At 46.9% G+C, this 22500-nt stretch overlaps 2 protein-coding genes across 3 annotated transcripts in view; both read right to left on the reverse strand.

Moving 5' to 3' along the window:
- Positions 1-1820, reverse strand: part of stmn4l (stathmin-like 4, like) — a 5881-nt gene extending 4061 nt beyond the window's left edge. For both annotated transcript variants that reach the window (XM_031580833.1, XM_031580832.1), the window contains exon 1: positions 1766-1820. The gene's annotated coding sequence lies outside the window, so the exon portion shown is untranslated. The remainder of the gene's footprint in view (positions 1-1765) is intronic.
- An 8050-nt stretch (positions 1821-9870) lies between these two features.
- Positions 9871-18966, reverse strand: gpn1 (GPN-loop GTPase 1). The gene is made up of 14 exons (XM_031580770.2): positions 18719-18966; positions 18304-18397; positions 18064-18103; positions 17690-17756; positions 17334-17371; positions 17143-17221; positions 16726-16820; positions 15627-15672; positions 14818-14964; positions 14044-14126; positions 13726-13765; positions 11839-11935; positions 10249-10353; positions 9871-10045 (listed from the first exon to the last, which is right to left on the reverse strand). The coding sequence occupies exons 1-14, from the start codon at positions 18899-18901 to the stop codon at positions 9954-9956; spliced, it is 1206 nt and encodes a 401-aa protein (XP_031436630.1). The 5' UTR covers positions 18902-18966; the 3' UTR covers positions 9871-9953.
- Positions 18967-22500: the final 3534 nt, after the last annotated feature.

Consider the following 22500-nt stretch of genomic DNA (forward strand, 5'->3'; position numbering starts at 1 on the left):
CAGCTCTCTCTCTGTTCTCTCGCTTTCTCTCTTTGTGTCCGCCTCTTTCTCTCGCTTTCTCTTTCTCTCTTTGTGTCCACCTCTTTCTCTCTTGCTTTCTCTCTCCACTCTGTGTCCACCTCTTTCTCTCTCTTTCTCTCTCCACTCTGTGTGTCTTCCTACACACTCCACCTGGTCCCACGGCCTGTTCTCTGCCCACTCACACACTCTCACACACACACACACACACACACTGTGGCGGCCCTCTCCTGCCAGCCTCCTCCCGCGCGTGCTGTGTGGGGCCATTCTGTGTGTGTGTGTGTGTGTGTGTGTGTGTGTGTGTGTGTGTTGTGTGTGTGTGTGTGTGTGTGTGTGTGTGTGTGTGTGTGTGTGTGTGTGTGTGTGTGTGTGTGTGTGTGTGTGTGTGTGTGTGTGTGGGCCCATTCACACATGTGAAGGATCTCTGAAGGATTAGGATTAGGGCCTGCTGAACCAAACCACACCAATCTGTAGTATACACAAGAGTTCCTCTTAACCACCAAACCCCACCAACCTGTAGTATACACAAGAGTTCCTCTTAACCACTACACACATATCTGCCCACCAAATAGAGCAGCACAATTAAAGACAAGAATCAAGTCAAAGTCGTGAAAACAAGAGCTCTTAAGGCCCACAACTGTTATTTACCTCACCACAGAATTGCACCAAAGACACCATGACACCAAGAGCCTGGCCCAGTTCTGGCCCAGTTCTGGCCCAGGTGTGGCCCAGTTCTGCCTGGCTCACTTGATCCTGTCTGTACCATAGATCAACCCCCCCCCCCCCCCCCCCCCACCCCCCACCCACCCCCCAATCCCAGAGGACGAGTGATTTCATTACCCCCCCTCTCTCTCTAAGTAAATGGGTGAACACATCACCCCCCCCCCCCCCCACACCCCCACCCCAACAGCGGAGTTTCTCTCCATTAAAAATGCATAAGCGCTCTCCAGTGCAGTGTGCAGACCAGAGGGAGAGAATCACGTCATTGTTGTTCTGCACCGTGAGTGGAGTTCAGGACTCACCGCCATGGTGCCCAGCGCAGGTTAACTCTGGGACATCGTGTTATCATGATACACACAAACACACACACACACACACACACACACTACCCAGCGCAGGTTAACTCTGGGACATCGTGTTACCATGTTACACACACACACACACACACACACACACACACACACACACACACACACACACACACACACACACACACACACACACACACTACCCAGCGCAGGTTAACTCTGGGACATCGTGTTATCATCTGGTGTTGCACTGCTGTGCCGTGCCTCGCTCCTCTCCTCTCCTGAGCATTACGTTATCATGAGCTGAACCCCAACCAGCGCAGCTGAGCCACTGCACACAACACACACACACACACACACACACACACACACACACACACACACACACACACACACACACACACACACACACTACCCAGCGCAGGTAAACTCACAAACGTCCAAAAGTACACCAGTCCATAAAGACACATTTTTTTTTTATAAAAGCTTTGACACACCAAAGTATCTTTTTTTAAAAAGCTTTCACTTTGCTCTGCATGCATAAACTGAAACGCAAACCCAACTGGACTGCCCCTCTCTTTACCGGCTGCTAACCCTTGCAAAAGAATTGAATAGCAAAGACAGCATTTGCTTACGCTAGACAGCATGCAATGTGACTGTAAACATGTAAAGGTGTGAGTGAAGGAGGTGCAGGGTGATCCTGCGCGTCGTTAGCTTACCTCTGACCGGAGAGAGATGGAGAGGACGGTGATGTGAGCGGGGAGCGGGGAGCTGCTTGCTGCGTGTTGCTCGGAGTCTGCCTGCTGCTGTTTGAACCCTCTCAGTCTCCCAGCATCAGTACCAGCACCAGCAGCTCGTGCTGCATGACATCACCTCCCAGCCTTCCTATTGGCTGAAAGGGATGCAGGCTCCTGATGGGCTAGAAGCCTTGAGTGTGCAGATGGGGGGGGTTAGGGCGGGGGAGGGCTTGGAGGAGGAGGGGGAGGGGGTGGCTGTTAACCCTTTGTTTGCCACACGGTGAGGATTCTCAGGGGAACAGAGAGCGCGCGGGGAAAGCCATAGCAACTGGGCAGACAGGAGAGGATTACCAGCGGATTACAAGAAACTCGTTTGGTATAATGACATAATTGGAAAAATCCTGTGAGCAATCAGTGTATTTTCTATTTTCTATTTACGGCATTCATTCTTTATTGATATTTGCTTAAATAAATATCTTTATTTCTTAAAGCAGAACAGGACTTTGATTGTGCAATGTCTGAAAGGGCAGAGCTATCTCTCTCTCCATTCACGAGCGACAGATCCCAAATGTGTATAAACCATTTTAATCCCATGTTTTAATACTTGCTATTTTTCACTGCTAAGGGAACAGGGTGAGACTGGTTGGTGCATGAACAGGCTGGGCTCTGAAATGTCAGATCTAAATCAGACAGCAGAGATGGATCTGTGTGTCATCTGTCTCATCTCTCTCTCTCTCTCTCTCTCTCTGTCTCTCTCTCTGTCTCTCTCTCTCCCTGTCTCTCTCTCCACCTCTCTCCACCTCTCTCCCCCTCTCTGTCTCTCTCCACCTCTCTCCCCCTCTCTCTCTCTCTCTCCCTTTCTCTCTCTCTCTCCCTGTCTCTCTCTCTTGGTCTCTCTCTCTCCACCTCTCTCTCTTTCTCTCTCCCTCTTTCCCTCCCTGTCTCTCTCTCTTTCTCCGTCTCTCTCTCTCTGTCTCTCTCCTAAAAGGCCAGCTGGGCGAGTGGGACTCACTGTTTGAACAGTCTGTCAGAGGCTCTTTAAAGGAGACCAATCTGTTGCTCTGGCATTTCTCGAGGTGAGCAGATTCTTCACCAAAAAAAAACCCCTCAAACGACACTGTGTCTACTACGTTTAGGCTAATGTGAGATATAGGTGATATACGTTTTAGGTGAAGCTGTGTATGTAAGGGTTTAAGGTGGGAACCTTTCTACCTCTGCAATGTAAGAGTGTTTGTTTTCTGGTTCAATGTCACTGTGACCCAGAATGGGATCTGTTATCAGCAATGCTGCTGTCTTGAACATGTGTGGTGATTTTGTGTCAGGGAGCGTTTGAGACACACCGGCTTGAGGTCAGAGGTTGAGGTCAGGGGTCATCATTGAGGCCATCCCTAGGCCTGTGGGCCAGAGCTGAAGAGCTGAACAACACAGCTACACATGAGCCTTCATCTTTATTTTCAACATAGCTCAGTTTAGAAACACAACTGAATCAAAATATTGGGAGTACTTACTAACTTACTACCACGTGAATTTAGAGATTAATGTGCAGAGGAGGGGCAAATGCAGAGATCATGATTGCCATCAAGTGTACCTTGTTCTGAACCGAACTGAAAAAATAACATCTGATTTTCAGATCTCAGTTAAGGAAACTCGTGACGCTCGATGAAAAAAAAAAACAGAGCGCGACTGGATAGGGACCACATTTGCCATCAGTGAGAAACACAGACCCATAATAATCATCAATCATCAGTCATCAGCTCAGCAGAAGGCAGGATCCCCTGCCGCCTCTTTGGGTTGCGGAGTGTCTCTGTGGTCAGAACCACCACACACTCTTGAGCAGAACACACACGGACTGCCTGCTTTCCCAGGAACACCACACTCCTTCTGGAACACTGCTGTGTCTTCCAGAACCCCTCCAAGGAGTTCTGAGAGGCCTTAGGAACGCCGGTAAAGGGGAGACTGCCGCCTCTTTCTCTGGGTGGGCCTGACTGGCTCGAGCTGGTGCGGAGGCTGCTGCTGCTGCTGGTGAGTAATCGGTGGGTCTGGAAGCTGGCAGACTCGACCAGAGGCCCACCTCCAGCACGCCTCCCCCTAATCACATGCAGTGCAATGCCTCACGCTGTACCCCACCACAGCATGTTAATGTGAGTGGCTGCATGTACACGGAAAACACTCACTGAGGAACTGGATATTTTACAGTTAGCTCCAGCCTTTTTGGGGGTGCGGCTGACAGGAACTGCAGATCATTCTTAGAAAAACTGACTGAAAGGGTAATCGAGACGGCCTTCGGTTTATCTGCAATATTCAGCCGAATTACTGAATCAGCCTTTTTAATAAGCAGCCAATGTTTCTCTGCGAGAGAAAAGGGTTCACTGTAGAGCCTTCACAGTGTTTGAAGGAACCCTCCAGGATCTATCGGTTGCTAGCGGTAGCTTTGCCATTGATCTTATGCAGCGAGTGGCGGTGGCAGGGGCCCTTTAAGAGCTGCAGCACTGAATGTCCTCATTGGTAAAGGGATAAGGGAGAACAGTCTATCCCCCCCACCCCCACCCCCACCCCCCACCGACTCCCACACCCCCCAGACTCGCGCACTCCTCATCTTCTATTCTGCTCAGGCAACCCAGATGATGTCATCCAGCTGTCTGCAACCCTGAGGTGTGTGTGTGTGTGCGCATGAGCATGTGTGTGTCCCACACAGGGCCTCCCACACTGACGCAGTGAGACAAACGCGTAGCTAGCACCTAGCGAGGCTGGTTAGCATCAGAGAGAGATGGTGAGGCATTGTTTGCGGCTGCGGCTGTTGTTGTTGTTGTTGTTGTTGACTGTGACTTGTTTGTGCATCTACAGATGTTGTCTCTTACCCCTGCAGTAGCAGCACAGAAACCCTGCAATGACCCAAACGGCTTAGAGATGAGGAGAGGTGGAGGGGAGAGGAGAGAGAAAGGGAGGTGAAAGGAGGGAAAGGGGGAGGGGAGGAGAGGAGAGGAGAGGAGAGGAGAGGAGAGGAGAGGGAGGAGGGGCGGAGAGAGGAAACAATGTGCCTGCTAGGAAAGCCTCATCATCACCAGCAAGAACCTCCAATGATGTCATTTCTAGCCAATCCAGTGAGCCCCTCTCTGCTCGCAGTCTTCACTCCCTCTCTCTCTCTCTCTCTCTCTCTCTCCTTCTCTCTCTCTCCATCTCTCTCCCTCTCTTTCTCTCTCTCTCTCTCTCTCCAGAATGATGTTGACAACCAAAACGCAGCTGACCTCACCCCTAACTGCTCATTGCCAGAAATCTATCATGCCGTTTTTTTTATGCATTACAGATTGATCCGCACCCTTAATGATGATTTAATTTCGCTTTACCCCCCCCCCCCCCCCCCACACACACACACACACACACACACACACACACACACACCCTCAGCTAAGATGCCCCACATCAGGCTCCTAACAATGTCATGGAAATATCAGTCATGCATTTAGATTAGACCATGGGTTAAAAGAAAAAATCAATATTCAATAAATAAATGAATCTGCTTTGCATTTTGGGATCGATAGGCCAAAGAGAACAGTCATGTGGGGGGGGGGGGGGGGGGGAGATGAGAGGATGAGAGGATGAGGATGAAGAAGCAGGAGCAGCATAGTGACCTCACTCCTCATGTGAGTAGTTCTCCGCCCATGACGCCATGCTACAGTGGCGGCTCGGATAAATCATGACACTTACCTCAGCGCCAACCGAGAGGTGTTTCTGTCACCTCGCTCGGGCGTGCGGCGGCCCGAAGCGACATTTATGAGCACGACTGAAATGAGCACAATTACATCCTGTTCCTCAAAGTCACGTCTTCACTGCAACCGCTTATTTCTAGGCACACTCATCTTATTTAGAGTAGTATTATAGAATGCTCTACACTTTACATTATATCAAAATGATACATTCCACAAAAGCCCAAATAATAACAAACCCATGCAAAACAACACACACATCTATTCCATCAGTATAAGAAGAGCATTAGCACAAAACAACACACACATCTATTCCATCATTATAAACAGAGCATTAATTAGCACAAAACAACACACACATCTATTCCATCAGTATGAGCAGAGCATTAGCACAAAACAACACACACATCTATTGCATCAGTATAAGCACAGCATTAGCACAAAACAACACACACATCTATTGCATCAGTATAAGCACAGCATTAGCACAAAACATCACACACATCTATTCCATCATTATAAGCAGAGCATTAATTGGCACAAAACAACACACACATCTATTCCATCATTATAAGCAGAGCATTAGCACAGAACCGCACATGTTCAGTGTCAGTTAAGTTATGGTTCTAAAGCAGCTGTTGTGATGATGGGGAGCTGTAGTGTGATAACAGGACACTGGATGGTCCTTTAAACTGGAGGATGACGCCACCCCCAATAATGGGCCAGGGCCTTTAATGGCTCCATGACTCATTTCTCCTCGTGGAGTGGATTACTGCACCCTCTGCGGCCAGTACCCCATAAAAACAGACAACATTATCGACGAGCAGCTCTTCCCCGCGCTAAAGCTGTGATTTGGGTAGTTGGACAAGATGGTCAGAGAGTTTCAGGGTTTAAAGGAAATAATAACAGAATCATAGTCTTCTTCGCACTGGCAAATTAAAGCTTTGTCAATTATCAGCTGTCTTTCTCTATACATAACATGCAGTTGTGTAGAAATTTGACATTTTAAATATTACATATGCACTGATAAATTAGAGGAAAGATTGTGACAGTTTACCGTAAACAATGTGCAGTTATGTATTGATATGACGTATACAATATGTTATGACACTGGAACATTAGAACCTCGGTGTCAGCGGTTAGCAACATACAGCTACATTTTGTTTCTTGTCCTGGCTGTCACGCACAAGACACCTGGGGGGTATTCGTCGTACGTGGTTTAGTGACAAACCTGGATAAGTTAACTCAGAGTAAGTGGTAAACCTCCTGATAAAAGAACCCCCATTGGTTCATTCTCCTAGCAAAACAACGTCAGAGGGCTCTTCTATTAGGAGGTTTACCACTTACTCTGAGTTAACTTATCCAGGTTTGTCAATAAAACACATATGTAATATTTAAAATGTCAAATTTCGGTTGTGTACTCTAGAGGAAGACAGCTGATAATTGACAAAGCTTTAATTTGCCAGTGCGAAGACTGTGATTCTGTTATTTCCTTTAAACCCTGAAACTCTCTGACCATCTTGTCCAACTACCCAAATCACAGCTTTAGCGCAGGGAAGAGCTGCTCGTCGATAATGTTGTCTGTTTTTATGGGGTACTGGCCGCAGAGAATAAAGACGGCAGAGAAAACAATAAACAATTTTATTTACCTGGTAAATCAAAACAAAAGCTGATATTAGAAGCACACACAGATGCGTCTCAGAGACACCATCTGTCCAGATGGCAAGTTTGAAACAGCACACTGACCTGTGCTTAGCAAAGCCTCACATCCACGTTGGTGATATAACCATAGCTCGTGCTGATATCTAGGACTCTGTATTACTGGCTTGAAGTTATAAAACATCTCGTGTTTGACCAGCTAGACTCGAGCAAGAAACTGGTGTAAAAGTTACTGTCATAGATCTCATATAACTAATCAGACAGATCTCATATAACTAATCAGTCACAGATGTCACATCATCCACCTGTCTCCTTAAATAATGCAGGGTAAAACTGGACATCATTTCAATTTTACAAAGAGTAATGCGAAAACACACTAAAACAGGGGAATACAAGTCTTTCATATTGTGTCATGTTGGAGGCAGGGTTTGATAAGCACAGGGTGTTTCCACGGTTTCCATTTGAGCTCACCAGGTAAAGCCAGGGCAGCCACAGGCTCATGGTCACCCCAGGGAACATTTGCACAAACAAGGTGACTTTACCTCATAACTGGCTCCGGATTCAATCATCCCTTGCATGATTTATTCTGATATAACCGCTTTACGCCTGACAACAGCTAGCATAAATGAGCTAGCATAGCCACAGTTCAGACAAGGGCCTCGTCTAGCATCTGAAATCACACATCTGATGCAGGTGATCATGACAGATATTACATTCGAGTAGATTCATAGAAGAAATGCCATGCTTAATCTGCAAACATCTGTTTAAAGCCTAAATACACTGCAGGATAGTGCTGGGGAAAGATACGTTGTTTGAACTGGGCTTTATAATAGTTTGACAACTGCAAATCTCTCATTATGTCATTGAGTCAGTCCTTGTCTCCAGAGCTCGCTTTGTACGAGCCTTTTTAAAATGTGTTCCTTCCTTCACTTTCTTTTTTTTCTCTCCACACATTTGTTCCAATCGACCCAGATGAGTAATTATAGTAGGCGTCGTGACATTTCCTGCCTTCATCTGTTTCCCGCGCCAGATCCTGGGTCTTTGTGTGTTCGTCTGTGTGAAGCGAAAGTGTCTGGTGGCGGCGCTCGCTCGCTCGCTCGCCTGAGGGAGGGGTGTGCATGAGGAGGGGATGCGAAGTAAATGCCACCACGCGATGACTCACGCTCCCCTCGCTCGTTCGGGCAAATCTACTGGCATCTGCCGCTGTGCCCGCCTCGTCTGCCGCACGACCCCGCGCCGGCTCGTGAAGAAAGGTGATGCCTCCTCCCAAAGGCGGTGTTCTGTCTTTCTTTTCATCTCTTCTTTCCTCTGCCCAGTGGGCGGGAAAGTGTCTTTAAGATACTGTGCAAGAACTTTAGCAGACAAGGTCGCCATGTGGGAGCTTTACGTGCTGAAAGGGGATGCTGGACTTCCTCTTTTTTTGTTACTGAAAAGAAATACCTGTTCCTACCCTGAGCTTTGTGCCAGATAAGACTACTTTAGAACGCAGATCTACCATAAAGCCTTTACTGTTTTCCCCCGCTGTGTGTGCTACACACTTAAGATTGCATTTGTTCTACCATCAAGTTCTGTCCATGCTGAGAGGAGCAGAACATTCTTGCTGGGCCAGGAACAGATCTGAGATCAGATACATTATTTTTAGTTTTATTCAGAAGTCTGTCGTTTCAAACTTAATGGGAGGCCACTCTGCTGTGAATGCACCTGAACAGGCAGGCAGATGGATTCCACATGCAAGAGATGGGGGAAGATGGCAGTTTAAATGTAGTGTGAAGGTCAGACGACCTCGAGTGCCTCCTGTCTTTACTGCGTGGCCTTCTGCGGTGTGAGTGAATGGCAGTAAACTGCAGGGTATTGGTGAATGTGAAAAACGGCGACGCCATTTCAGACGACAGAAGCTCTGAAGGCGCTGAATCTCCCTCGCCCACACTGTTCATGCAACTCCATTTTTTTTCTCCCATATGCCAGAGCCAAGCTAGTGCCCACACACACACACACACACACACACACACGTACACACACACAGGAATGAGTGTGGGAGAACACGCTGACATTCATAATCATTTTATTTCTTTGAGAATGGGAAGAAGGAGTAGATGAAATTTCACAAACTGAAAATTATAAAATTATACATTTCCTCAGCAAACAAGCTTCTATACAAAAATACACGATCAATGTTTCACACAGAATAGCTTTCGATCCTTGATAGCATACACTTCACTGCCCAGAGAGGTATCTCAAAAGGTAGGATTGGCACATGGTTTGCTTTGTAAAGACCACAACATAAGATTTTAAAAATAAAAACACACAAAGTGAGCTTCGCCAACCCACTGCAGATTCTGATCTCGACTTCCTAGAGGTTGTGTTTGTGTTTATTTCAGATGATATGCACTTTCACTTCACTTTAGTCATGATCGAGGGCTACCGTAGAGAACGAGGCTTGTGTGATGTGCGGATGGCTTGGAGTCGGGGAGTGAGCCTGCCGTGGCAGGAGCCATCTGCACTACACACTCTGCACTCGTGCAAATCCCAGATGGCTTTTATGCAGTCATGGATGCACCAGCGACGGCCAGACACGTCTCTCGTCTTTATCCCACACCAGCAGATCACGATCAGTGCAGCAGTCCTGACCCTAAGCGGTCATCTCTGATTCTTTGGGAGTCCTCTCCCCGCACCGAGTCCACTGTAAGGGGGGGTGAAGGTAGGACGTGGGGGGGGGGGGGGGCTGGGGAGGGGGGGGGGGGGGTTCCGCCGTCCTTTGAGGGTCACAGATAGTTTGTGACCCGCCATGCGCGTGCGTCTCGGCAAACTCACTGCATCTTCCTGTTCCGTGCTTGAATCACTTCCTTCCTGTCCTTCAGGAAGGTCTTGAAGGCCGGGGTTTCTCTGCTGTCTTCCGTGACTGAGGGAGACGGATGGATGGGCAGGAACAGCAAGATTGCGACGGAGAGAAGAAAAGAGGAGAGAAGAAAAAAAGGAGAGAAGAGAGGAGAGAACAGAGGAGAGGAGGGGTCAGTCCAGACAACCCATGTAGTTCAGCCGAAATAGACCCTTGTCACACTGTGAGGACTGGTCGAGAGAATGGGAGCCAGTGGTGTAGCCTACCTTGATGGTCGATGTCATCAGTGTCGCTGTCCTCGTCCTCCTCGTCCGCGTCGGGGTTCCCTCGTGTGAAGATGAGGTCACAGGGACCATTGACCTCTGCGTCCCCTAAAGCATCAATCAGCACCAAGCACAACTTCATCATGTTAATAATATTATCTGTTTACAATCTATATACATCCAGGCAAGCTCCAACTGATATATTAGAATGCATCTCTGAATAAACACTTCACATTTGTGCGAATACTTTGAATTTCCTATAGAACAATATGGGTATACCACACGTGTAATAACAGTATGGCTCCTGAAGCCACAACTGCTCCATTCTCCATGCCAGGCTGTTTGCTCAGCTGCTGGAGCACGACTGATACATTGAGGACTTCAACCACTTGTTGAAGTGTTGTGGAAATAAAACACTCTGGCAAAACTGAAGCAGGGAGGTGGCAGGTATGCAGCCAATAAACTAGAGAGGGAGGGTTGATATCATAGTACATGGTAGATAGGCTGCATTTTTCTAGACCCCTCAAAGCACTTTACCCGTTAATGCCTCAGACATCTACACACACACACACAGATGGCAGAGGTTACTATGCAAGGCAGCAACCTGTGCGTCGGGAGTGGTTGGGGGTCCTCTTGCTCAAGGACACTTTGACACTTGGTGAGGAGGAGTCGGGATCGATCTAGCAACCTTCCGAACGCTAAACGACTCCTACACGATTCCTACACGACTGTCCCAAGAAGTGGACCTTAATGACACCTCGTCTTAGAAGTGGGTCCCATATGTATAATAAATGATTGCAGCGCTTTCTAGGAGCTGTGAACAATCTGATCTAAGGATCCACCTGACTACACCCTTGCTTTGAGTGTACTCTTATAAGGCTAGTTTCCCCACTCACGTTTCCTTAAAAACATTAGATCCAGGGGGCACTGTGGCGCGAGCCAATACGCCCCCCCATTTACGGGCTACACAGGTTCGATTCCGGCCTGCTGTCGTTTCCCGATCCTCTCCCCACCTCTTCACTCCTCCTCCTAACCCTGTCCAAAATACTTCACTGTCCTATGCAAATAAAGGCTAAAAAGCCCATAAATAAATCTTAAAAAAAAATAATTAAAAAAAAACAGGAAAAAACATTAGATCAAGTCGATCAGTGGTACTGGTTAAAAACATTAGATCCAGTCGATCGGTGGTACTGGTTAAAAACATTAGATCCAGTCGATCGGTGGTACTGGTTAAAAACACTAAATCCAGTTGATCAGTGGTACTGGTTAAAAACATTAGATCCAGTCGATCAGTGGTACTGGTTAAAAACATTAGATCCAGTCGATCATTGGTACTGGTTAAAAACATTAGGTCCAGTCGATCATTGGTACTGGTTAAAAACATTAGGTCCAGTCGATCGGTGCTACTGGTTAAAAACATTAGATCCAGTCGATCGGTGCTACTGGTTAAAAACATTAGATCCAGTCGATCAGTGCTACAATACAAATCCAGTCGATCGGTGCTACAATACAAATCCAGTCGATCGGTGGTACTGGATGACGGTTCGTACCTGTGGCTGCAGCATTGGGGTGCTACTGGATGAGGGTTCGTACCTGTGGCTGCAGCATTAGGGTTGTCCAGAGGAACCTTCCCCATGTCCTTGTGCAGGCGATCAATCTGATCCTGCTCTTTCTTACTCTGGGCAGCAGCCTGGAGGGGGAGAGACACCAGGAGGACATGATGAGACATCAGGGGACACAGAGAGACACCAGGAGGACACGATGAGTGTGTGTGTGTGTGTGTGTGTGAGGTCATGATGAGACACCAGAGGGACACGATGAGACACCAGAAGGACACGATGAGATGAGCACCACACCAGGGGACACAGAGAGACACCAGGGGACACAGAGAGACACCAGGAGGACACGATGAGACACCATAAGGTCATGATGAGACACCAGGAGGACACGATGAGACACCAGGAGGACACGATGAGACACCATAAGGTCATGATGAGACACCAGGAGGTCATGATGAGACATGAGCACCACGCCAGGGGACACAGAGAGACACCAGGGGACACAGAGAGACACCAGGAGGACATGATGAGACACCAGAAGGTCATGATGAGACACCAGAAGAACATGATGAGACATGAGCACCACGCCAGGGGACACAGAGAGACACCAGGAGGACATGATGAGACACCAGGGGACATGATGAGACACCAGAAGGACACGATGAGACACCAGGGGACATGATGAGACACCAGAAGGACACGATGAGACACCAGGAGGACACAGAGAGACACCAGGAGGACATGATGAGACACCAGGGGACATGATGAGACACCAGAAGGTCATGATGAGACACCAGGGGACATGATGAGACACCAGAAGGTCATGATGAGACACCAGAAGGTCATGATGAGACACCAGGAGGACACAGAGAGACACCAGGAGGACACAGAGAGACACCAGGACATGATGAGACACCAGGAGGACATGATGAGACACCAGGGGACATGATGAGACACCAGAAGGTCATGATGAGACACCAGGAGGACACAGAGAGACACCAGGGGACACAGAGAGACACCAGGGGACATGATGAGAGACACCAGAAGGACACGATGAGACACCAGGAGGACACAGAGAGACACCAGGAGGACATGATGAGACATCAGGAGGACACGATGAGGCATGAGCACCACACCAGGGGACATCAAGTGTGAGACATACCTTCTACAAAGTGCATGTAAACAAAGTTAACAGGTATATATACTAGGGTTAGGGTTATATATACTAGGTAGGAGTTGCATTTGATATGTTTTGTAGAGGCCACAACATAGATTCAAATTAGAATACAAAAATGTAATTAAAAAACCCAAATTGAGCATCGCCAAGCCAACCAATTCCAGATATTGATCTCAACTCCCTAGAGTTTGTGCTTGTGTTTGTGTTTGTGCTTGTGTTTGTGCTTGTGTTTGTGTTTATTTCAGGTGACCAAAGGGCACACGTCAATCTTCTTCACTGAGCTTCGGCATAAACAGAATAAGAAATAGCTTCAACACAGTGCATGCAATCATTAATAGTATGCTAAACTAGATCTTCAAAGTTAATAGTTTGCTGAACTAGATCTAAATCTCCTTCTTAGTTTATACCCTGAAGACTTATACTGCACTTGGTAGACATGTTGTACTGCATACTGTCGTTATGACTACTGTTGAACTGCATACTGTCGTTATGACTACTGTTGGACTGCATACTGTCGTTATGACTACTGTTGGACTGCATGACAATGATGATGTTGAGTGTCCAAATGACATTTCTTTACCCTATGAATACAAACTGAGCAGTAATGCCACTCTTATTCTTAAATGAGCAGAGAATCAATGAGTTCTCCCAGCCAGATCTCATTCAGAGGATCCTGCAACGCTGCTTTCGAAGCCCGGCTGTTCTGTTCGCGCAGCCACCAGAGCAGCCGCCACTCTTACTCACCAGTTCTCTGTGAAGCCTTTCATACTCCGGGCGGTAGTCACTGAAAACACACACACACACACACACACACAGTCCTCATTTATCCTTCCCACTCGAGGAGTCAAAACGTAATGACTGCTTTCAGCAAACACAATGCAGCTGATTTATAATTACAGTCGCCAGTAGGAATCGCACAAATAACAGTTTACATCCGCCTCTTTCAATTTGTGTGTTTTGTGTCGTTCATTAGGAAATCAAATTCTTTCAACTTTTCATCTTTTTTTACTAATTCTTGAAGTCTACGGTTAAACACACTGACTGGGGTTTGAGTGGACTCACGTCTCGTACTCCTTGGCTGCCTCAGCTACTTGCACAAAGAGCTCCTCCAGGCCAGTGCCCATGACGGCTGATACCCCTACAACCTGCAGGAGGACAGGATGGTAAACACAGCTACATTTACATTTAGTCATTTAGCAGACGCTTTTATCCAAAGCGACTTACAATGTATACACATTTTACATTTACACTGATGGCACACTGCACATCAGGAGCAATTAGGGGTTCAGTGTCTTGCTCAAGGACGCTTCGACAGGGAATCGAACTAGCAACCTTTTGATTACTAAACGACTTCTCTACCTCCTATACCACTGTCGCCCCACTATACAGGTAAGGCTGAGGTATGGAATACATATGGGATAGACAGAATAACTTTAGTAAAAACTTTTATTATTTTTTTTTTATTATTCTACTTTTAATGTAAATGTTGTTTTCTAGGTCTGTGTCTTTGTCCACCCACATTGATCATGCTGTACTGCATTTTAGGATTTGTATTGTAATGTTTTTAGCCTGGACCCCAGGAAGAATAGTCTCCACTACGGTGTAGACTAATGGGGATCCTTAATAAACATAAACATAAACTATGGTATATAGACAGAATAACCATAATGTCAAACAATAACCTAATCTAAGGGAGACACAGTGTTTGAAACCTCATCACAAACATACACAGATTGTGGTTTGGAGAATTCATGCTACAGGTTTGGTAAAAATCATTTTTTTATGATTTTAACAAGAAAATCATGTTGCCATGCACCGGCTGGCTGGTCGACGCACCCGGATGTTTGTGTAGAACTCGTCCAGAACCAGGCTCATGGATCGGGTCAGGTTGCTCATGTAGGACGTCTCCTGGTTCAGTGCCTCCTGGAACGTCTCAAAGTCCTGCATCCATTCCACCGCAAAGCTGTGATCAATGATGTCCGTCTGGCCCAGGAGCAGACAGCACACACACACACACACACACACACACACACACACACACACACACACACACACACACACACACACACACACACACACACACACACACACACACACACACACACACACACACACACACACACACACACACAGCAGCGTCAACCACAAGTGTGTCTCACTCAATTACTCTCTCAGCTATGGGCCACAGTTATGGGCAAGGGCTCAGCTATGGGCAAGGGTTCAGCTATGGGCAAGGGCTTAGCTATGGGCAAGGGCTTAGCTATGGGCAAGGGCTCAGCTATGGGCAAGGGCTCAGCTATGGGCCACTAGCAAGGGCTTAGTCAGACAACATAGGAGCCAGTTTAGATGCTGCATCTGCCTAACAAAAAGGTACTGGACTCACTGGACATCTACATAACTGGCCTGTGCCTGTGTGTGTGTGTGTGTGTGTGTGTGTGTGTGTGTGTGTATGTGTGTGTGTGTGTGTGTATATGTGTGTGTGTATGTGTGTGTGTGTGTGTGTGTGTGTGTGTGTGTGTGTGTACGTAAGTGGAGTCCCACAGCTATGGCAAGTAAGTTACGGAGCATGGTACTAAGATGCTGCCTGTTTCCTTGACAACCACTGTTGCCATGGAAGCAGAGCAGAGTGAGTGGTGTAATGTTACCTTGTTCATCACCACGATGAATGGCAGCTTGGTCTTATACATAATGCTGTGAAGGTGAACACAGAAGAGAAGAAAACAATGGAAAATTACATTTAGTCATTTAGCGACAAACAAAGGACAAAACAATCAAGCTACGAGCAATAGTGTAACAATAAATACTACTTTACATAAGGAATTTAAAAGTGCAGGAATGTAACTACTGTAAGTGCAAGTTAAGTACTAGTTAGAGAAGATAGCATTAGAGGAAGGATAAGGAGAGGTAGAGGAAGGGAGAGGAAGTGCAAGTTAGGAGAGGAGGTGCTCTCTGAAGAGTTTGGAAAGGAGGTGCTCTCTGAAGGGGTAGGCCTTCAAGAGCTTCTTTAAAGGTAGAGAGGGACGCCCCTGTTCTGGTACTTTACAGAAGGGTAAATGCATGAGTAGCTAATACTTAAAGGCACAGGAGAGACAGTAGGAAGTTTGATATGGCATGGGAGACCCCTGTGGATGCACACAGACTCTAGACTAAACCCCTGTGGATACACACAGACTCTAGACTAAACTCCTGTGGATACACACAGACTCTAGACTAAACTCCTGTGGATACACACAGACTCTAGACTAAACTCCTGTGGATACACACAGACTCTAGACTAAACCCCTGTGGATGCACACGGACTCTAGACTAAAGGGAGACCCCTGTGGATACACACAGACTCTAGACTAAAGGGAGACTCCTGTGGATACACACGGACTCTAGACTAAACCCCTGTGGATGCACACAGACTCTAGACTAAAGGGAGACTCCTGTGGATACACACAGACTCTAGACTAAACCCCTGTGGATGCACACAGACTCTAGACTAAACCCCTGTGGATGCACACAGACTCTAGACTAAAGAGAGACCCCTGTGGATACACACAGACTCTAGACTAAACCCCTGTGGATACACACAGACTCTAGACTAAACCCCTGTGGACGCACACAGACTCTAGACACTAAACCCCTATGGATGCACACGGACTCTAGACTAAACCCCTGTGGATACACACACACTCTAGACTAAACCCCTGTGGAAGCACACAGACTCTAGACTAAAGCTTCCCAGGCTGGGAGACTCACCTGCAGGCGTAGAGCATGTTGGACATGAAGGTGACTGGATTCACACTCCGTGACGTGTCCATCACGTACACCACCACGCAGGGGAAGCTTGATGCCTACCAACGGAAGAACAGAGGTCTTTCTTTTATCATTTCTGTCGGTGAAGTCTTACAATCAACACCACAAAAGAGATGTAGCCAACAGTAACTGAAAAATAACTAGCAGACAGCGATTAGTCTTAATCAAAGTGTTACGACACACTGTGGGTCAAAATGAAAGTTAAATCAAATTAGCAACTAAACATTGCTAGCCACTCAGCTAACGATAACAAATTCCATGATTAATTTAATAACAGTTTACACCACAAACTGCCCAAACAGTTGGCAGTTAAATTTGTATTTGTGAATAATATGTTACATCACATGAATATTTCCATACCAGTGATTCAGTGATGATGGTGCCAGAAGCTGACCATGTAAACACCTCTATTTGTCCAGGTGTGTCAATCAAAACATACCTGAAATAAATACAAACAGTTATGATCCTGGCAAACACTGGAAGCAAAGAGAGAGTGGTTAGTAGATGTGAAAGGATATCTCTGTAGAGGAAATGGCCTGTTGAAAGCTTACTGGTGATGGCTCTGTTTTTTCTCAATGAATTTCATAACCTGTTTGAAAGAACAGAGAGGAATTGTGTTTAACGACAGCAATGCTGACATCTATTGGTCACACGCCCTCACTCACAAAACATCACACATCACTACTTTTTACAATATCTCTTGATTTGACCAAGAGTGAACAAGAAAGGAGAAGAGAGGGACAGAGAGGGACAGAGAGATGCATACAAACAGAGAACAGAAGAGAGAGCAGGGCATTCACTCTGCCTAATAACATTGCCTACAGAATAATGGTCACAGGTAGAGATGCGTGTTATTATTTCTTCCTTGTTTTCTTATTTGATAAATCACGTTGTTTACGTTGTTTACCTGGTCAAATCTGGTGGCAAATAGGTTCAAAGATGTGACGATTCCTCCGTTGGGACCTAAACCATATCTGTGAAAGTGTCAAGGGATGTTCTAGCAGGTGTGGCTCCTAAGGAATCATTTGTTCTTGTGAGACATGTCAAAAGAATTCACATCTATGTGCGTACTTCACATTTTCTTTTCAGCGTCTATCATTACATATAAAGCCAAATACTGAATGGTTAACTGTTTTGTTATTGAATGATTAATGGTTAGCCTGTAATGGTTAACTGGTGTCCACAACACCCCAGAACTTAACTTCAATACTCAGAACTTAACTTCAATACTCATTCAATACACAAATAAATCAATCAATGTTTCTCTTTCAGAAAGGATACTGCTTCATAACTTCTTTGTAGTTCACAGTGTCCCGTATATCTGTTCAAAAGTATTACAGAGATTTGATCAGAAATATCGTGAAGTGTTAGAAGAACATAAAACAAGTATCATCCTCATGATGTAACCTGACAGTCTGACAACTGTCTGATGGTTAATGTCGTATCAGAATCGTATGATGTCTCCCTGAAAATAGTTAAAGCTGAACTTATTACGTGCAGACAGTAGACGCTTCGACTCACCTATATTAGCGGGGAATGGAACTTCGTGTACAGCTGGGTCCAGATTGATCACGTAAGGTGGGGACTTTCTGGCATGGAGGTACGCCGTTACACGCTACAACACAAGGTAATGTGTGTTAGTTGATGCCGACGTTTGTCATCAACTGATGACTGATGCTACCCATGATTAGCACGTTTGGTAGCTAGGCTAGCATGATCACAGCTGAACATCAGATATACAACAAACATCTTTACAACAACTGCTGTATACCAAATTGATTCTGGATTATTAACAATATCAATAAACGTGGTACGATATGTCAAAAACTAGCAGCTCAACAACTGATACTGATATATTGGTGACTACGTGGTACACCAGTTAGCCAGCTTGCATGCCTAGTTAGAGCCGAGTTAGTTACTAGGGGTAGCTATCCACCTGAACAAAAGTTGTTTTTCCGGAGCCTGCCATTCCAAGGACTATCAGACACACAGGTTTCTGGTTCCCGTCACTCCCCGAGGTGGTATTCCCTTCTGGGGCAGCACTGTTGCCTGCTCCATCCCCACATTGACTAGTTCCCTCCGAAACATCGTCACTTGAGCAACCCGCGGCGGTCGCCATGCTTGTTTGGAGACGGGACCAGACTGGTGAGAGCCGTACAGAGGATCGAAGTGCCGTAAACAGTTGCAAAATGTGTAATGCAATAGCAATTCTAACTACTACCGCTAGATGGCAGTGCTATCTCGTTCATCATGATTTAATTTGTGGAATGCATTATAGTAATAATACAGACATTTTACACATAAATTACCTGCTTGGACTTTGCATGTCTTAATGATGTAAACAAGTGTACAAATATTGGATACGTCTTTTGGATGTCGATTACTGTTTGAGTGTGTGTGTGTGTGTGTGTGTGTGTGTGCGTGTGCGTGTGCGTGTGCGTGTGCGTGTGTGTGTGAAGGAGAGAGAGAGAGAGAGAGAGAGAGAGAGAGAAAGAGAGGGAGAATGAGACACCCCAATCCACCCGGCTCCAATGCTGTTCTACCCCCTCCGCTCAGCTCACCAGGGCTCCTGTTCTGTTTCTTATCAAGCCTCATTAATGGCTTACAGTCTGTAGGTCTGCCTGCGTGGACGCTGCCAACCCCCCAGCCCCCTATCTGCTCCTCCAGTGCAGCGAAGGACCTTGAGTTGGTTTACACTGAACATTCCCTAATAGCATGGTGTAGTTTAATGGGGCGGGTGGGTCAGTGTGTGCTGCTGTGTGTAGTTTAATGGGTTTACTTAGCCCCAGAGCCACGCTCGCCTCTCTGGAGCTGAGGGGGCCGGCGCTGGTGTGTGTTTCACAAAACACACTGCCATGAGAAGTCAGTTATCGATTTGGCACAGAGGGGCTGAACACGGCACCAGGACTGTCCTGTGGCACACGAGGGGGCTGAACACGGCACCAGGACTGTCCTGTGGCACACGAGGGGGCTGAACACAGGGGGCTGAACACTGCACCAGGACTGTCCTGTGGCACACAGGGGGCTGAACACTGCACCAGGACTGTCCTGTGGCCTTTCACAGACTTTACACTATTTCCTTATTAGCATGGTGATGGAGAGAGCAGAATGAGCCGCTTAGGGTTAATTCACTGCAAAGAAAAACAAATAACATAAAATATGATATATGGTATCTCTTGGCCTGCTACAGAAACAGAGAGCAAAGTTTAGGTCTGAATAAGGCGCCTGTGTCTTTCTATAAATTGTTTACATCACTTCCAGATTATCTTTTAAAACATGCCAAAACCTTAATTTAAATACATCATGCAGTAATTACTTTTGTAGACCGATGAACTGAAAGGATAGCAGTCAGATGTCTACTTCCAGCAGCCCTGTGAGAGCAGTATTTGTCTGGAGATAGGCGGACTATGGAAACAGAGCCTCTGACATTCTAACATTGTGAACATTTTTTATAGATTTTTTTTGTTAAGACGACTGCAGTGAGTGATGAACTTTCCTCTATGGTCTCCAGCTGCTTCCCTGATTACAAGTCTGCCTAACTCCTGCTGACGGATATATGAATGTTTACCGAGCCACACCTTTCCTCAGTGCCAGCTTGCTTCTCCTCGCCTCTCAGGTCTCGGCCCCGCCGCCCGCAGCCCGCCGCCCGCCGCCCGCAGCCCGCCGCCCGCCGCTCTCAGCGGTCCAGAGGAACTCAGTCTTCCGCAGTCGTCCACACCTCACATGGACGGAGCCGGCTCTGTCTGCCCCTCTTCATTCACAAAGACTTCCAGGTGCTGTGTGTTCAGCTTGGGTGGATGTGTGTGAAAGTCCTGGCTTTGCTTGTGGTATTTGCTGTTACAGCTCATGCATGATACACACATTTACACACACACACACACACATGCATAGACACACACCCACATACGCACACACAAGTACACATGTACACACACACACACACACACACACACACACACACACACACATACACACACGCACACACACACATGCATAGACACACACACACCCACACACGCACACACAAGTACACATGTACACACACACACACACACACACACACACACACACACACACACGCACATACACACACACACACACCCACACACACCCACACACGCACACACAAGTACACATGTACACACACACACACACACACACACACACACACACACACACATACACACACGCACATACACACACACACACACACACTCACAAGCACAGCTGCATCTTTTAAAACAATTACTAGACAGCAGGGACTTTCTTTAAATGATTAGGTGTTTTTGAATTATCTGCATCACTTCCAAAACTCTTACTCACAGTAACTGCCGGGTCTAACAGGAATAGACCTTCCTCTCATTCCCTCCACTGCCTCATCCAGACAGTGAACCCCGCTGGTCCGAAGGCCCATCCATCGCAGGGTGAGCACTGTCAAGCACACAGACACACACACACACACACACACACACACACACACACACACACACACACACACAGGTCCATCACAGGGTGAGCACTGTACACACACACACACACACCACACACACACACACACACACACACACACACACACACACACACACAGACACACACACACACACACACACACACACACACACACACACACACACACACACACACACACACTGTACATGTGGCGTAGAGCTCCCTGCTCACCAAAGTCACCAAACCCACCTGACGGAGATGGAGCTGTGAGTGGGGTGCTATGGAGCTCTTGGATGCATGCGGTGCAGTGTGTGTTTCAGCTCTCAGCGTGTGACGAATACTGTAGTCTGTGTATGTAAACACCTGCTGTTGGGATGGCATTAGGTGACTGCGGAGTCTGGATGTTGAAATGTAACCAGTGGTGCCCCCCCCCCCCTCTGCAGCACCCAGTGTCATCCCCGGGACAGATGCCCATATCACCCACACCTGTACCCTTCACCCACACCTGTACCCTTCACCCACACCTGTGCCCTTCACCCACACCCTTCACCCACACCTGTGCCCTTCACCCACACCTGTGCCCTTCACCCACACCCTTCACCCACACCTGTACCCTTCACCCACACCTGTACCCTTCACCCACACCCTGTGCCCTTCACCCACACCTGTACCCGTCACCGAATGCAGCTCTGGTGTGGAGCGTGGTTAAATGCACTGGTTCCATAGCAAGATGGCCTTGGAGTAACCTCTAGCCACTGGTACAAAGTGCCTTTCTCTACTTTAGCAGCCATCTTTCCCCCACAAGGAAACCGCTATCATAATTGTACTTGCTAGTGTAGAAGCGGCTTGCACCGTCTGAAATCCCATTATGAGGCATGGATTAGGACACAGACACACACTTTGTGAACAGGACAAGTGGTTCTAGCTTTGCTTATGCCAGGTGGGTCGGACTGTCTGCCAAACGGTCCTTTAACAGGAGAAATGAACAGTTTACCATAGGGCCATTACAGCAGGCTATTTTACAATGCTTGTCGGATCAGATGCCTTTAAAACAAAAGTAAAATGCATAGGATTTTAATAGTAGATGCATAGGACTTTGGAAGAAATACCTTAAGGTTGGCATGGTATCCACATTTCACAAATGACATTTCGTTGGGCAGAGTAATGTTTGGTTGAATGCTCGTGCCTAACACAAATAACCCTATTAGTAATACTGAGTGTTTCATTTTTTGAATCTTTGAAAGTTTGATGCCTCAGCATAATAGAGAG

Source organism: Clupea harengus, chromosome 14 (genome assembly GCF_900700415.2).
Source record: "Clupea harengus chromosome 14, Ch_v2.0.2, whole genome shotgun sequence".
Classification (NCBI taxonomy): Eukaryota; Metazoa; Chordata; class Actinopteri; order Clupeiformes; family Clupeidae; genus Clupea; species Clupea harengus.